Source organism: Mesoplodon mirus, assembly GCF_964341445.2.
Source record: "Mesoplodon mirus genome assembly, chromosome: 3".
Lineage (NCBI taxonomy): Eukaryota > Metazoa > Chordata > Mammalia > Artiodactyla > Ziphiidae > Mesoplodon > Mesoplodon mirus.
In genome coordinates, this window is record NC_138978.1 from 41,631,949 (window position 1) to 41,649,171 (window position 17,223).

The 17,223-nt window shown below is 39.6% G+C and overlaps 1 protein-coding gene across 2 annotated transcripts; it reads left to right on the top strand.

Annotated features, from left to right (window-relative positions):
• The first annotated feature begins 240 nt into the window (after window positions 1-240).
• UQCRH (ubiquinol-cytochrome c reductase hinge protein) lies at window positions 241-7,520 on the top strand. 2 transcript variants are annotated; one of them, XM_082611931.1, is made up of 4 exons: window positions 241-394; window positions 3,671-3,697; window positions 4,435-4,608; window positions 7,299-7,520. In XM_082611931.1, the coding sequence occupies exons 1-4, from the start codon at window positions 341-343 to the stop codon at window positions 7,329-7,331; spliced, it is 288 nt and encodes a 95-aa protein (XP_082468057.1). In that variant the 5' UTR covers window positions 241-340; the 3' UTR covers window positions 7,332-7,520. The 2 variants fall into 2 exon arrangements, with proteins under 2 accessions (XP_082468057.1, XP_082468058.1); XM_082611932.1 differs by having other exon boundaries at window positions 245-394; window positions 4,435-4,593.
• Window positions 7,521-17,223: the final 9,703 nt, after the last annotated feature.

A 17,223-nucleotide genomic window follows, 5' to 3' on the forward strand; every position in this document is an offset into this window, starting at 1 on the left:
CGCTAAAGGAACATCGAATACTTCTGCATACTTTCCAAGTCTCTTAGAAGCCAACAATTCAAGTAAATTCCAAGGGTCAATATTTTTGGGTCTGGAGTGACTAAGGGGATAATTCCTTAGCAAATCCTCCTCTGGTGCAAATACCAGCTACCCCCATTCCCTGCCTCTGAGCAGTAGTACATGCCAATCGGAGCGTGTGTTCGCGACCACGACTAGTCTGCCGCACTTCCGGCCAGATCGCCGGATATCCGCTGAGTGACCCTTACAAGTCCTTCTTGATCCTGAAGTGGAATAGGTGCCGCTGTAGCTGCTCGTGTTGAATCCACAACAGCAGTCGGACATGGTGATGGAGGAAGAGCAAAGGATGCTGACCGGGTCCGGAGATCCCAATGAGGTAAGACCAGGCGAGCGACTCGACCCTCTAAGTAGCCCCGAGGCTCAGGACCTAGCCCGCCAAAAAACGTTTCCCCCGTAGAGTTTGCAGGGTCGGGAGAGCTGGTTCCCCCTACCCTTCCCAGGAGTTCGTCGAGTGACCTTGGGCAAGTAGATGACTAGGCTTTCTCTGGGCCTTGGCTTCCCCATTCTGTGAATGTGGTGAAGGTTTAACGAGAGCGAAAATGCTGTGTGGACTAAACTTTTGTAAAAGCAGTGCCTGTATTTTTAGTCAGTTAGGTGTTCAGAGCCCCTAGTTTGTCGGGTTTGGGGAGCAAGCGGACCAACCCAGCCCTCGCCTCAGCTCAGGTCGGGAATCCTGCCATATCTTCTGTGGAGGTTCCGGGCAGCTGGCCTTAACGCTAGTTTCTGTGAAAACGTGTTTTCTTTTTCTTTGGGTGGAGGGAGGGGGAAGTGTCTTTGGGGACAGTGTGGGGATGTGCGGTATAATTCTGTGATAAAAGAGGGAGCTCTTTCCCTGGCTGAGAATGCCAATGTAATAATAATGTATTGGCTGCTTAACGATTCCAAGTGCTTTGTATGTACTGAATCATTTAAGCCACACAATAGTCCTGTGAGGTAAGTATTAGGTACTCTTAGTGTTGCCATTTTACAGATGAGGAAACAAGCATAGAGAGGTTAAATATCTTGTCTGAGGACCCACAGCTAGTAAATATTGGAGCCGGGAATTGAACCCAAGCAGCATGGTTCCAGAGCCAAAACTTAGCCACAGTGTTACACAGTTTTACAGAAGCCAGCTAGTTTTTTGTTTCCCATCATATTTCCTGTCTTTTCTTTGTTTTCTGGTCACTTCCTGACAGCTGTGGGTTCAGAATAGTTGGAAACTATAGTTTATCCCATAATTTTTTCTAGTCTTATTATCGGAAAGAGGACCAGAAAGAAATGGAGCCAGCCTCAGGAAGTTCAGCTGGAAGTATACCAGAAAGTTAAGTAGGGCTCACCACAGCAGTAGATGAGGGAGAAGAAAGTAAACAAGTAGTCAATTTTAAAATAAGAAAACAAGTTTGTTATGAAGAACCTGTTCCTCTTGGAGACTGAATCTTTTTATGTAGTGTGACCTTGGTTTTTCTCATTGACATGAAGTTTTACATGAAGTAGTCTATATTCAGACTTGTATTTGGATTTGTTTTCCCAAAACATGCCATGATACTTTTGTCACAAAATTATCAAAGACATAAAATGATCAGTGTAGTAGCATTGCTAATAGGGAAAGGATATAAAGGTCTTGCTTCTAGGATGCTAATCCTAGAAGCTAATTTCCGGTTTCTAATTCAGGCAGAATATGCTAATTTCCGGTTTCTAACTCAGGCAGAATGTGATTTCAGTTTTCTGGAAAAACTTTATTCAGGATGAATTTTTTTAAAGAGGTTAAAAAAGGGTTAAGAAACCTTGTTTAATGGAAAACTAGAATTTTACCTCCTAAGTAATCTTCATGTTGAGAAGACACCTTTGCTAATTGTAAGAATAAATAGCCTGGGTTACAGTTGAACCTGCCCTACCCTTCACTCCCAGCTTTCATGAGCTTTGGTCCTTTCACTGAAGGTCATGGTAGAGAATGGGGCAGATTGTATTGGAATTTTGAAAACACAGTGAAGGATCTCTGAGCTAGTTCTTTTTTTCTGTATGTATACCTTTTCTTTCCCTTCCCCCAAATGTGGACACATGCATGCACAGTCAGGCAAATGCCTTACTTTTGACAGGTTGATTTACTGATCAGACTATGCTAAGCCACAGATTTAGGCCTATGCTGTTGCTCCCAAGGGGAATTTTTTTTACACTGCTCCTCTTGGAAGGTTGTGCACCTGAATCAGGAGTAACAGGTAGGGCCTGATGTTTTCGAGCTTGTGAATGGAGTTGTGTAGACCTTTGGTGCACTTATGTTGATAGTCTACTTAGTGTCCTGGGAGCTCAGCAAGCCAAAAAGCAGTGACCGAAACTATCTTTAGTTAAGCTCTGGCTAAAGTAGAGTTTAGGTTTGGCCATTTTCATGTTCCCAATTCAAGTTCAGAGCCTAGGAAAAAAAAAATGTTAGCTTTCTTCCTAACTTGGTTTGGGGTGTGAGGATTAAATTTAGCTATTTCTGGTAATACTGGGACCTACCAGAATTTAGAATGAAATACTTAAGTTATGCAGATTCCATATGAACATCTGACAGCCTGAATCTTTTCAGAAAAAATTAAAACATTTAATGAGCATAAATATATTACATGTACACTACAGATACAGTTAGGTATTACATATAGCATAGTATTTGCAAAATCTATACATTAAAATTGATATGGCAGTTTTAATATGACAGCTTGAATCTATATCAGAAAACGTTTAATTAGTGTTTGTTATTCCTAAACTGGGAGCCCCTTAAGGGACTGTTGTGATTAATCAAATCATTACAAATATGAAAGTGCTTATAAACGTTAGTGTTGTGCGCACTTAAGTTTGTTGCTGATGAACGTGGTTGTGTGTCCTTGTTGAAATATACCCAGGACTTGTTTTAATCAGGTAGGGTAAGGTTACAAGCATGGAGACAACTTTTTTTTAAATTTAAACTACTTTATAATTTATTAAGAAATAATTTAAATTGTATAATTGGTAAAAAGTTGTTTATATAAGTGGCCCTGTCTAGAATGATATTTATCACCCTTCTTCAAAGCATAACTAAGATGAGACAACTGTTTTTGAAAGAAGAGTTTATTATTTATAGTTCTCAAGAGAAGGGGGCAGGCCATACCACCCAGGGCCACATGGGGAAGTGCTTGGATCAATCAGGAGCAGAAGGAAAAAGGAATGAGTGAGGCAGGATAGGTGTGCTCTAGCAAGTTTAAGAGTGGATAATTTCGTGGTGGGCTCTGGGCTTTGGGCTGGTCCCTGTTTGACACTTAGCCCTGATGTGATTAGTGCAGGGGCAATAATTGGTTTAGTGTAGGAGAGTTAGAGAAAGTTGGTTGTTGAGAAGGGTTTTGGATTGTTTGGTTTGCTATGAAATGCGTGCCCCCAAGCAAGTTGTTTGCTAACTCTAGAAATTAGCCAGTCCTGGGAGGGGCTGTCTCCAGGATTAGCAAGTCTCCTAAAACATCAAGTCATAAAATACAGAAAAAGATTAATAATGTGTATCCTCAGTGATTATAATTATAATCCTCAGTGATTATAACATCTGTATGATTGGGAATATATGTGTTGTAAAATTGCTGCTGACATTAATTTTGTTTTCATTTTGTAGGAAGAAGAGGAGGAGGAGGAATTAGTGGTAAGAGCTGTCTCAGGTTTGGAACCTTCTCAGTAAAAGAAAGTTTGAGTTTCATGAAACTCTAAGGGCAATTTAAGGAGTCTTGACACCTTAGAGAGAATGGGAGTGAAAAAATCCTTTAATACCTCCTGTACAGTGTTTGGGGGGCGTGTGGGCCTGGGAAGCTGGTCTTTTCTGGGTTTGGGGCTTCTCCAGTCATGGTATCAGGGAGCAGAGTAGGATCTTGAAGGCCTGGTACTCAGTCATATGCTTTTTGTGGTTTAATAAAAATTCTAGAAGGAACCTTTCTTAGATTGTCCTTCTCCATGTAACATTGCCTTTCTAGCTGGGCAGCTGGGGTGCATAGGCCTGGCTGTCAGACGAGAGGAATTGAAATTCACAGACATTACATATCCCAAAATGCTGTGTTAACAAGTAAGGCCTCCTATAGATCTACTTCAGGTTTGGCCAGGTTTCCTTTACCACCTTGTTTTTCAGATAGGACTGAGGCTTTCAGTGCATACTGGCAACCCTGGAAGGCAGGAATGTGAAACTTTCCCCTACTACTTAGCATCAGAATTGAATGGGAGACCCCATTCTGCCATTTCTGGCGGCAGTGTGGCTCTGCCAGCTGGCCTTCTGCACGGTAATTCAGAGGCAGCACCTTGGTTTGGTGGTTGTATTAATCAAAGCTTACGGTTTGTGGGTTTCCTAAAACCCCTATTTTGGTTTTCTGTGTGTGGGTGTTTCTCATTCAGGATCCCCTAACAACAGTGAGAGAGCAATGCGAGCAGCTGGAGAAATGTGTAAAGGCTCGGGAGCAGCTAGAGCTCTGTGATGAGCGTGTATCCTCCAGGTCACAGACAGAGGATTGCACAGAGGAGCTCTTGGACTTCTTGCATGCAAGGGACCACTGCGTAAGTCAGCCTAAGGTCAGGAAGGGGAAAGCTTACAGTGGCCAGGGAAGACTTGGTGCTGACCACCTTTTCATCCTAGAGGCAGGACAGTGCTGAAACTGAGGCTCAGAGAAGAGAAGTGATGTTCTAATTTACACTGCTAAACAGTGAGGAAACTGGATTTTGTATTTTTAAGTATGAAAGTCTACTCTGTAAAATAATTTATATCCTCCAGTGTGTCTTGTACATAATAGTTGGTACAAAAGTTGTTTGTTTTGTTTTTTTAAGTAAACGTGTTTGACTCCCTTACATATAACAGTAAGGTATTTTAATAAATTACAGGGTAGGCAAAGTTCAATATAATTGTTTATATTAAAACTGATTGGGTGGCTAATAAGCATATGAAAAGATGCTTAACACCATTAGCTCTTAGGGAAATGCAAATCAACCACAAGGAGATACCACTTCATACCACAAGGATGGCTATAATCAAAAAGGTAGGGAGAAATGGGTGAAGGGGGTCAATAAATCAATAAACTCCCCGCTAGTTTATAGTTTAATAGTTTAAATAACTAGTAAAATAGTTAATGATCTCCACTCAGGCAACTTTCATAATTTATGCTTCAGCAATCCCAATTTAGGTATTTTGTTTTAATTCTATAATATACAATGCAAACACACAAATGTACATGTACACATACACAGGCTCATATTAAACACATTGTGATAGTTAAGGAAAAAATGTTTTTTGTTTGGTTTTTTTTCTGGCTGCACCACGTGGCTTGCAGAATCTTAGTTCTCCGACCAGGGATTGAACCTGCAACCCCTGCAGTGGAAGCACCGAGTCCTAACCACTGGACTACCAGGGAATTCCCTGGAAAATTTTTTTTATAAAGACAAAAATCCAACTGAAATTATACTGTCTAGAGATTACCACATTTTCTGGTATATACTATCAGATTTTTAAACAAAAATGAAATCATAATAAGCACATGTACATGTAAAATATTATGAAGAGGCATTATATTCTTTTCCATTGATATATATTCATATTTTATCCATCCTCTGGTTTATATACAATTATTCATACAACTTTTTTTTTCAACATGATTTTAGTGGAAAGAGGGAACATTTATATACAATTCTCCATATCATGAAAAAAAATGTGTTGGTGATGTGGAAAAACTGGAAACCTCCTATACACTGCTTATGGGAATGTAAATTGGTACAGCCCTATGGAAAAGTCTGGCAGTTCTTCAAAAGGTTAAACATAGAGTTAATATATGACCCGGCAATTCCACTCGTAGTTATATACCCAAGAGAAATGAAAACATCTCTACACAAACTTATGTACAGATATTCATAGAAGCATTATTCGTAATAGCCATAATTGGAAACAAAACAACTGATAAATGGATATATAAAATGTGATTTATCCATATAAAGGAATATTATTTGGCAATAAAAAGAAATAAGTACTTTACTCAAAAAATTAAACATAGTACCATATGATCCAGCAATTCCACTTTTTGGTTTACACCCAAAAGAATTGAGACTCTGTTCAGGGACTTGAATAGATATTTGTGCACACATGTTCATATTCATAACATTCACAATAGCCAAAAGGTGGGTGCAACCCAAGTGTCCATTGGTGGGATGGATAAACAAAATGTGGTATACACATATAATGGAATATTATTGAGCCTTAAAATGGAAGGAAACTGACACATGCTATAACATGGGTGAACCTTGAAAACATGCTAAGTGAAATAAACCAAACACAAAAGAACAAATATCATTCCATTTATATGAGGCATCTAGAGTAGTCAGATTGATTGAGACAGAAAATTGAACAGTAGTTGCCAGGGGTTGGAGGGAGGGGAAAATGGGAATTATTATTTAATGGGTACGGAGTTTCAGTTGGGAAAAATGAAAAAGTTCTGGAAGTTGATGGTTGCAGAACAATGTGAATTACTTAATGCCACAGAAATGGATAGGTTAAAATGGCTAAAATGGTAAATGTTATATTATTTAAATACTTTTATGAGGCAACACTAGGTTAAGATCTGGGAATGAGACAAACATAGTCCCATTCTACACTGAGTTATAAGCCAGCAGAGGCAGAAGTAGAACGGTTAGTAAACGGTAAATCTCTTGGGTGTAACCTCAGGATGGCCTTTACTGACCCTTCTATTTAAAGTTGCTATTCCCTCCCCCCACCCCTATTTTATTTTCCTCATAGCATTTATCACTATCAAAGTATATATATATTATACTTCTCATTGTTCTCTAAGTTCCAGAGGAGACAGAGATATTGTCTTGTTTACCGTTGTGACTCACTCAGCACCTAGAATAGTATCTGGCATATAGTAGATGTTTTATAAATATTTGTTGAATTAATAAGCACTGTGATATGGGAGGCATAAGTTTCTGTGGGGAAGACAGGAGGGACAGGAGCTTGTTAGAGACAGCTTGCAGGAAATAACATGTAAGTTTAGATTTTGAAGGAAAATTAAAAGATGAAAAAGTGAGAAAGAGAGTTCTGGTTAGAAGGGAGCTAGGATTCAGGTAATTGAAGGGAGTTCACTAGGGCTCACGGAGGGTGTGGGGGTGTCAGAAGGCAAGTGGTGGGAGGAGAGGCAGTACTGTTCCAGGTTATGAAGGCCCTTGTAACTCATGATATTAGAGATACGAGTTGATGACATCCTTTTCTTTCCCCCATCTAGGTGGCCCACAAACTCTTTAACAGCTTGAAGTAAGTGTGCAGATTCGTTCACCCCAGCCTTCATCACCCGGGCTTCAGGATATTTCCTTATGGTTTTGAACATGCCATTTGTTTCTTATTTATGTAACTAAGTTCATGTGAACCTCAAGGATTTTTGGCTTAGGCAGGTAGCTTCTGTGTAATTATCAATGATTCCATCTTAATAAAGTCCAGTGATAAGCAATCTTGCCTCTGTCCTTTTTTTTTTAATTTAAAATTTTCAAGCATAAGAATAGACAGAATAATAATTAACCCCCATGTACCCATTACCTAGCAAGTATATCTCTCCTAATGATAGGACTTATAAAAATTTAACCTTGGTGCCATTATCACACTTTAAATTAACAGTAATTGCTTCATATCATTAAATACTCAGTTCATATGAATGTTTCTTTTATCTCAAAAGTGTCTTTTGACAGTTTTTGGTCTCAGTGTCCAATAAGATTGCTTTTCTTCCTTCTTTCTCCCCTCCCCTCCCCTCCCCTCCCCTCCCCCTTTTTCTTTTTTATTATTTGAAATCTATAGATGGTTCATTTCATTTCATTTTTTGGCACGTGGGATCTTTGTTCCCCTACCAGGGATTGAACGTGTGCCCCCTGCATTGGGAGCGCAGAGTCTTAACCACTGGACCACCAGGGAAATCCCCAAGATTGCTTTTCTTTAAAAATATTTTTTTGGAGGGCTTCCCTGGTAGCGCAGTGGTTAAGAATCCACCTGCCAATGCAGGGGACACAGGTTCGAGCCCTGGGCCGGGAAGATCCCACATGCCGTGGAGCAACTAAGCCCATGTGCCACAACTACTGAGCCTGTGCTCTAGGGCCTGTGTGCCACAGCCACTGAAGCCCGTGTGGCTAGAGCCCGTGCTCCGCAACAAGAGAAGCCACGGCAATGAGGAGCCCACACACCACAATGAAGAGTAGCCCCCGCTTGCCACAACTAGAGAAAGCCTGCGCGCAGCAATGAAGACTGAACGCAGCCAAAATAAAGTAAATTTGTTTATTTTTAAAAAAAATTTTTTAAGGGGGAGGGGAGAGGGGTACTGGAGTCAAAGCAGGGTGAGAAAAGAGCGCCTGGCTAGGCGGTGCTGACAATGGAAGATTTGTTCCATACATACACGGGGAATTGATCCAATAAAATATATTGAAGATAATGAGAGCTAGCAGAGAATGGAGTTACAAATATTGAAAAGGATAAAACCAGAATGAAGCCTGCAGTGTTATTTGTATGAACTAAATAAATACAGGTTTCAATTTTAGTAAATACAGATGCCAATTTGTGTACGTAGGGAATATATACATTCCCTACCTTGGCGCACAAAGGGCTTCATTCTCCAAGAAAAGGAACCAGGGCTTCTTGGAGAAATGGGTGATTCCAGGGCTGGGATGGGGAAAGTATAAGATGAGCCTGAACATTTGTTCTAGAAAGAAGGAAGTGCTCATTTGAAATAAATTTATTACTTTGCCTGAAAAAAAAAAAAAAAAAAAAAAAAAAGAAGGAAGTGCTCAAAGAATGATAGGAACATATCAAGAGTATAGCCAAATCTGGGACGATTTGAGCATCAAAATATATAATGAAAGTACTGGATTGTAACTCATTGAATAAAACAAATCCATGAGCCACACTAATGAATGAATCAACTGAAAGTTTGGTGAGAAGGGGATACATATTAATTACAAAAGAAGAAAGTACACTGTAGAAGACACGCAGACAGCTTAGATGAAAGCTGGCATCACCAATAATGGGACAAGTAATATAGGAAGAACACAGCATCACCGGGATTTCTGCGAGAAATAGATAAGATGAATCCAACCAGATAAATCAAGTTGAGGGACATTCTATAAAATTGTTCACTGTACAAAATAATCCTGAACTTGTGTCATGGGCGTGACAGTCAAGGAAAGACTGCAGAACCATTTCAGATAGGGACAAGACATGCAACGTGATTCTAACCTGGATCCTTTTGTTGTTAAGGATTATTGAGACAATTGGTTAAAATTTGAGTCTGAAAGATGTCAATGATGTATCAATGTTAAAGTATGAAATTATTAAAAATAAACCACAATAAGTTCCAAACGTGTAGAACAGAGGCCAGTTTCAGACTTAAAGCAACAGCTAGTGCTGTGAGCCATCCATAAGCTTATGTCTAGTGTTAGGACATGGCATATTTCCCCATAAAAACAGTAAATAGTGATGAGGCTCCAAAGTATCGCTAATAAGGTATGTTGCCCAAGGTATAGGAAAAATGTTGCCTGTTCCAACTGGGGAGACAGGCTAGGTCAGCACTCTCCAATAGAACAGTGTGCAATGATGGCAAAGTTCTGTATTGTCCAATATGCTAATGTGGCTAATGAGACCGAGGTACTGAGTTTTAAATTTTATTTAATTATAATTAAATTTGAATTAATTTATATTCAGTAGTCTTGTGTGGCTAGTGGTTATCATATTAGACAGCAGAGGACTAGGAGTTGCAAACAACTACCTGAGTGATAACTGAGGGAAGCAAGCCCTGCAGACATCAGAAAATTGCCTTTTCACTGCAGTCAACTGTTGCTATGTGGAAATGCACAGCCACTGTTGCCAGATCAGTTGTTTTATGTGAAATCTCCCAATTTTTAAATGTGGACAACCAACTTTTTGAAAGCATTAGGCCAAATAAAACACATCTATGGGCTGGCTTTGGCTCACTAGTTTGCAATCTCTGGTTGCACATGAGAAAGACCTATATGTAAACAGTCATACACAGAAAGTGAGCCATGCCAGAAATGAGTGCCTTGTGCTTCAGAAGTAATCAGCATACTGATATTCAATATAGCCTGCAATACTGAGGCTTCATAGACAAACATGGCAATGGAGCATCTGAGAAGCTGAAGGATTATGTTTGTAAAAATGGGGCAAAGGGCCACTTTAACCTAGAAGCTCTTTCAACCTATTGTCCTAGCTACAGGGATGGCCAGCATTTTCCAGCCATTTCTGACTTAGAACCCATTTCACGGTGATGTATAATCCTCACAAATACCTATATACATGGTGCTATTATATTTGTTGTATGTAATCTGATCATTTTCAAACATCTATTAAATTTTCAAACATACAGCAAAGCTGAAATTTTACAGTGAACAGCCCTAAACTCATTACTCAGATTTTAGCGAATATTTAGCAAAGTGCTGCTAGTTTTATCATAAAGAGGAGGGAATTACCAGAGAGAAAGCTCTGAATTCTGCTTAGAGGATGCTTAAGTCTGTTGCTGAATACTAAACTGCAAATGAATAGAATGAAACTCCGTGTAGCCAGGCAAAGAACTACTGGGTAGCTGTAAAAATAATTCCCAAAGCTGTAAGCAGAGGGTTAGGAGATGTTTGAGGTGGGGTTTTTTTGGTAATTCTATTTATTTATTTTTGTCTGCGTTGCATTTTCCTTGCTTCACGCGGGCTTTCTCTAGTTGTGGCGAGCGGGGGCTACTCTTTGTTGCGGTGGGCGGGCTTCTCATTGTGGTGGCTTCTCTTGTTCTGGACCACGGGCTCTAGGCGCATGGGCTTCAGTAGTTGTGGCTGGCGGGCTCAGCAGTTGTGGCTTGTGGGCTTAGTTGCTCTGCAGCATATGGGATCCTCCCAGACCAGGGATCGAACCTGTGACCCCTGTGTTGGCAGGCAGACTCCTAACCACTGTGCCACAGGGAAGTCCCCGAGATGTTTGAGTTTGACCAGCTAGAATTCCTGTTGAACTTGCACCTCAGCAGTAGGGCTAAAACTAGCTATAGAGAGAGGCTACTCAAGATAGGGTATAACTAATCTTAAAAAAAGGAACCTTAAAAGGATCAAGCTGATTCACAAACAAACAAACAAAACCCTGACTGCCTGCCAGAACAAACTCCAAGACATTTTAAAGAAGACAACAAAATCCAGCCTTTAACAATGTAAATTTCACAATACCAAGCACTCAGTAAAAAAAAACTGCTTGACATGCAAAGAAGCAGGTAAATGTAACCAGGAAAAAAATAGTCGATAAACAGACTCCTGGGCATATAGCCAGAGAAAACTATAATTCATTTATATTTTATTTTTGGCTGTGTTGGGTCTTTGTTGCTGCATGCAGCCTTTCTCTAGTTGTGGCGAGCAGGGCTTCTCTTGTGGAGCACAGGCTCTAGGCGCATGAGCTTCAGTAGTTGTGGCACACGGGCTCAGTAGTTGTGGCGCACGGGCTTAGTTGCTCTGCGGCACGTGGGATCTTCCCAGACCAGGGCTAGAACCTGTGTCCCCTGCATTGGCAGGCGGATTCTTAACCACTGTGCCACCAGGGAAGTCCCGAAAACTATAATTCAAAAAGATACATGAACCTCAGTGTTCACTGCAGCAATATTTACAATAGCCAAGACATGGAAGTAACCTAAATGTCCATCGACAAGTGAATGGATAAAGAAAATGTGGTATATATATATATACAACAGAATATTACTCAGCCACAAAGAAGAATGAAATAATGCCATTTGCAGCAACATGGATAGACCTAGAGATTATCATACTAAATGAAGTAAGACAGAAAAGACAAATATCATGTGATATTGCTTATATGTGAAATCTAAAAAAAAAAAAAAGAGAGAGAGAGATACAAATGAACTTATTTACAAAACAGAAATAGACCCACAGACATAGAAAACAAACTTATGGTTGCCAAAGGGGAGCAGTTACCAAAGAGGGGGAGGGATAAATTAGGAGTTGGGGATTAACATGTACACACTACTATATATAAAATAGATAACCAACAAGGACCTACTATATAGCACAGGGAACTATACTCAATATTTTGTAATAGCCTATAAGGGAAAAGAATCTGAAAAAGAATATATATATATATGTGTGTGTGTATATATATATACATATATATATATATATATATATCTGACTCATAGTGCTATACACCTGAAACTAACACAACATTGTAAATCAATTATACTTCAATGAAAAATAAAAAAAGTTAATAAACAGACCCAGAACGTCAGAGATGATAAAATAGTAGACGAGGACATTGAAATTGCTATTACAAATATGCTCAAGGATTTAATGGCAATCAACATAATGAGTAGAAAATATAAAAATGAATCAAATAGAATTTCTAAAGCTTAAAAATACAGCATCTGAAATAAAAAATACATTGGACAAGATTAACAAAAGATTAGACACTGATAAAGAAGGAAAAATTAGTGTACTAGAATGTTCTTGAAGACAGTAACAGAAACTATAAAAACTGAAGAACAGGAGAAAAAAAACACTAAAAATAAATGAACAGGGATTTCCCTGGTGGTGCAGTGGTTAAGAATCCGCCTGCCAATGAAAGGGACACAAGTTCGAGCCCTGGTCCCGGAAGATCCCACATGTCATGGAGAAATTAAGCCTGTGCGCCACAACTACTGAGCCTGCGCTCTAGAGCCCTCGAGCCACAACTACTGAGCCCACATGCCACAACTACTGAAGGCCACGCACCTAGAGCCCGTGCTCTGCAACAAGAGAAGCCACCACAATGAGAAACCCACGCACCGCAACCAAGAGTAGCCCCCGTTCGCTGCAACTAGAGAAAGCCTGCACGCAGCAACGAAGACCCAATGCAGCCAAAAATAAAAATAAATAAATAAATAAACAAATAAACAAATAATAAAAATAAATGACCAAAGGAAGTAAGCTGAGGGACAATATCGAATGGCCCAGGAAAGAGAGCAAGAGGGGGAGGGGGTTAGTGGAGGGGAGAGAACAAATATTTGAAGCAGTAATTATTAAAATTTTCCAAATTTGATGAAAATTATAAACCCACAGTTCCCAGAAGCTCAACAGACCCCAACCTGAATAAACACAAAGGAAACCACAACAAGTCACTTATTTTCAACTTTTTGAAAACCAGTGATGAAAATCTTAAACAGAAAATATGTATTATAGGGACTTCCCTGGTGGTACAGTGGTTAAGAAGCCGCCTGCCAATGCAGGGGACACGGGTTTGAGGCCTGGTCCGGGAGGATCCCGCATGCTGCGGAGCAACTAAGCCTGTGCGCCACAACTACTGAGCCTGTGCTCTAGAGCCCACGAGCCACAACTACTGAGCTTGAGTGCCACAACTACAGAAGCCTGCGTGCATAGAGCCCGTGCTCCGTAACGAGAAGTCACCACAATGAGAAGCCTGCACACTGCAACGAAGAGTAGCCCCTGCTCGCTCTCCGCAACTAGAGAAAGCCTGTGTGCAGAAACAAAGACCCAATGCAGCCAAAAATTGAAAAAAAAAGAAAAAGATCCTGCATGCTGCAGTTAAGACCTGGCACAGCCAAGTAAATATTAAAACAAACAAATAGAAACCACTACAGCTAACATCATGTATAATGGTGAAATACTGAATGTGTTCCCCCTCAGAATGGAAGCAAGGAAAGATGTCTTGTCTACTACTGCTACTTGTGTTCAACAGTGTACTGTAAGTCGTAACCAGTGGAGTAAGACAAAGGGAAAAAAAGGTATACAGATTTGAAAAAAAAAGTAAGTGACCTCATAAAAGACACGACTTTGTGCACAGAAAATCTGAAAAGGTTTCAAAGAAAGTTACTAAAACAAAATTGCATTTAACAAGGTTTCAAGATACAAGATCTGTTGACAAAAATCAATTGTACTGGGCTTCCCTAGTGGCGCGGTGGTTGAGAGTCCGCCTGCCGATGCAGGGGACACGGGTTCGTGCCCCTGTCCGGGAGGATCCCACATGCCGCGGAGCGGCTGAGCCCGTGAACCATGGCCGCTGAGCCTGTGCGTCCGGAGCTTGTGCTCCGCAACGGGAGAGGCCACAACAGTGAGAGGTCCGCGTACCGCAAAAAAAAAAAAAAAAAAAAATCAATTGTATTTTAATATACTAGCATTTTCCTGAAAAGTAAACAAAGTAAGCCTGCCACTTGGAGGAAAACAATTGACAGTATTTGTTGCCAAAGATAAAATCTGCGTTTTCAATGAAAAATTAGGATTTTGAAAAACTTGTATGCGCTGCTGTGAGTTTAAAAGCTGCCTAACATTTAAAGACTTTTCTGATGAGATCAGTAGTGATATTAACAAATGTGATTTTTAAAAAATATATATTGTATAATGAATGTGAAAACATTTGGAAGATCCGGGACTTCCCTGGTGGCACAGTGATTGAGAATCCGCCCGCCAGTACAGGGGACACGGGTTCGATCCCTGGTCTGGGAAGATCCCACTTGCTGCGGAACAACAAAGCTTGTGCACCATAACTACTGAAACCCACTCGCCTAGAGCTGGTGCTCCGCAACAAGAGAAGCCACGGCAATGAGAAGCCACAACGAAGAGTAGCCCCTGCTCGCTGCAACTAGAGAAAGCCCACATGCAGCAACGAAGACCCAACGCAGCCAGAAAAAAAAAAAAAAAAAAAAAAGGAAGATCTGCATAACTCAGTGAACCAACAATTTCCAAATAACCACTGTAAGATCTGACAAAATTATGCATGATAGACCAACAGATCTTAATGTAACAGACTATGAAAAGTTCTTTGATATGGTTTCAGATTCTACACTGCCACTAACCTTGAAGGAAACTATCACTTGTCAAATTTTGGTGTAGTATCAAAGAATATTCAGTTACCTATAAAGGCTATAAAAATACCCCTCTTTTCTAACTACATATCTGTGTGAGGCTGGATTTTCTACATATACTTCAACTAGAACAACATATTACAACACATTGAAGAAGAATATCTGAGAATCTAGCTTTATTAAGCCAGACATTAATTTGCAAGAGATTTGTAAAACAATGCCACTCTTCTGACTAAATTTTTTAGGAAAATATAATTATTTTTCATAAAGATATTTATGTTAGCATGTAATGGGCTTATTATTGTTATTTTTAATGAATAAATATTTTTTAAAATTTCTCAGTTTTAATTTCTAAGCTGGTAAATATTGATAGACAAAATAAACATCTCAATAATTCTCAATAATTTTTAAGATTTTAAAGAGGTTCCAAGACCAAAACATTTGAGAATCACTGATCTAGTCCAACCCTCTCTCCCTTGTTCCCCCAATTTCTAGATGGGTAAACTAAACTGAGGTTTGGAGTGGGAAGGGGCCCTTCCCAGGGAGACTGTGGCTGTGGTTCTGACACTCCATATTTGGTGTAAGCCTTTGAAAACAGATGTGTCTGGGATACCTCCTCTCTAGTGTATTGAATCTTTCTTCACTGGATCCTTATCTGGATTTAAATATCCTTTTTTAATTTAATTTTTATTTTATATTAGAGTATAGTTGATTTACAATGTTGCATTAGTTTCAGGTGTATGGCAAAGTGATTTAGTTATACATGTATCCATTCTTTTTCAGATTCTTTTCCCATATAGGTTATTATGATGAGCTTTTTATTTTTATTTTTAAATTTTTTAATAGATTTATTTCATTTATTTTTGGCTGCATTGGGTCTTTGTTGCCACGCGGGCTTTAGTTGTGAGCAGGGGCTACTCTTTGTTGCCGTGCGCAGGCTTCTTATTGTGGTGGCTTCTCTTGTTGCGGAGCACGGGCACTAGGCAAGTGGCTTGAGTAGCTGTGGTGCGCAGGCTTCAGTAGTTGTGGCGCATGGGCTTAGTTGCTCCGTGGCATGTGGGATCTTCCCCGACCAGGGCTCGAACCCGTGTCCCCTGCATTGGCAGGCGGATTCTTAACCACTGCACCACCAGGGAAATCCTGAGCTTTTTTTAAAAAAGGCCTTTCTCTATACATGTACCTCCCTCCACCTTACAACTGCTAGGTCCTTGTAACAAACTTCTCAAAGAAATTTAAACTCACATCGCTACTTTCTCATTTTTCACTCCCTCATTCAATAAATATTTATTGAGAGCCAACAATGTATCATATACAGTTCTAGGTGCTGATAATTCAACAATGAATCAAACAAAATCCTTGCTCTTTAAATATTACATCCTAGTGAGGGGAGACAAATCCAGAAAAATTGTCCAGAACTTGTAAATGGGCAGAAAGAGGATTACTGGGTGATCTTTTATTGTAGTGCTGGGGTATACCTTTGATTGACTTTACATTGACTAGGCTATCTTACAACTTTGTAGGGGTAGAGGTTAACTTGTAGAAAACTGATGGCAATGCAGACCTTGTCTGAGAGCAATGCAAATAATTCCTATCCATAGAAATGCAAATGGATTTTTGTCCAGTAGAGATGGAATTTAATTCTCTCTGGTAAAAGATAATCCCCAACATTATAGTTTATTGCTTAATAGGATATTAATGTTTTTGCAACTATTAGCAAATTCATTTCAGCATTCCTTTGGCTGATAATCTAAATCTCTGAAACTCAAATTCTCATTTGAACAAGTCTTACCATATCACTGGTTCCCTCATTATTTAGGATAATAATGGATAAGCAGTTTATTATGATGAATAAAATCTTTGGCATGTGTTCATTTTATATTTTTATAAGTTATGTTTTTAACCTTTTGAAAATTATTATTTAGCATACTATAAGAAAATAAATACATATCAGGTGATAATAAGTCAGAAGAATAAAAGCAGAGTAAGAGGACAGCTATTGACTGGTGGTGTAGTATATACTAGTGTAGATAGGGTCAATCAGTCAACAAGTCCTGTACCTCTTTCTCTGAACTATAAATCCATCTTCCTCTCTCCATCTTCACTGCCACCACACTAATCCAGACCATGCTCTTCTCTCATCTGATCTCCCTGCCGTACTCCCACCTACTCCGATCGCTGGCTATCAGATGTTCATTTTTAAAAACAATTATCTGATCATGACCCTCCTTTCCACTGGCTCCTGTGGTGGAGTCAAGTTCTGTGGAAGCTTAAAAAATTTGGGAGACCCTCCTTAAGAAAAATAATACAAAAATTAGGTACGAGC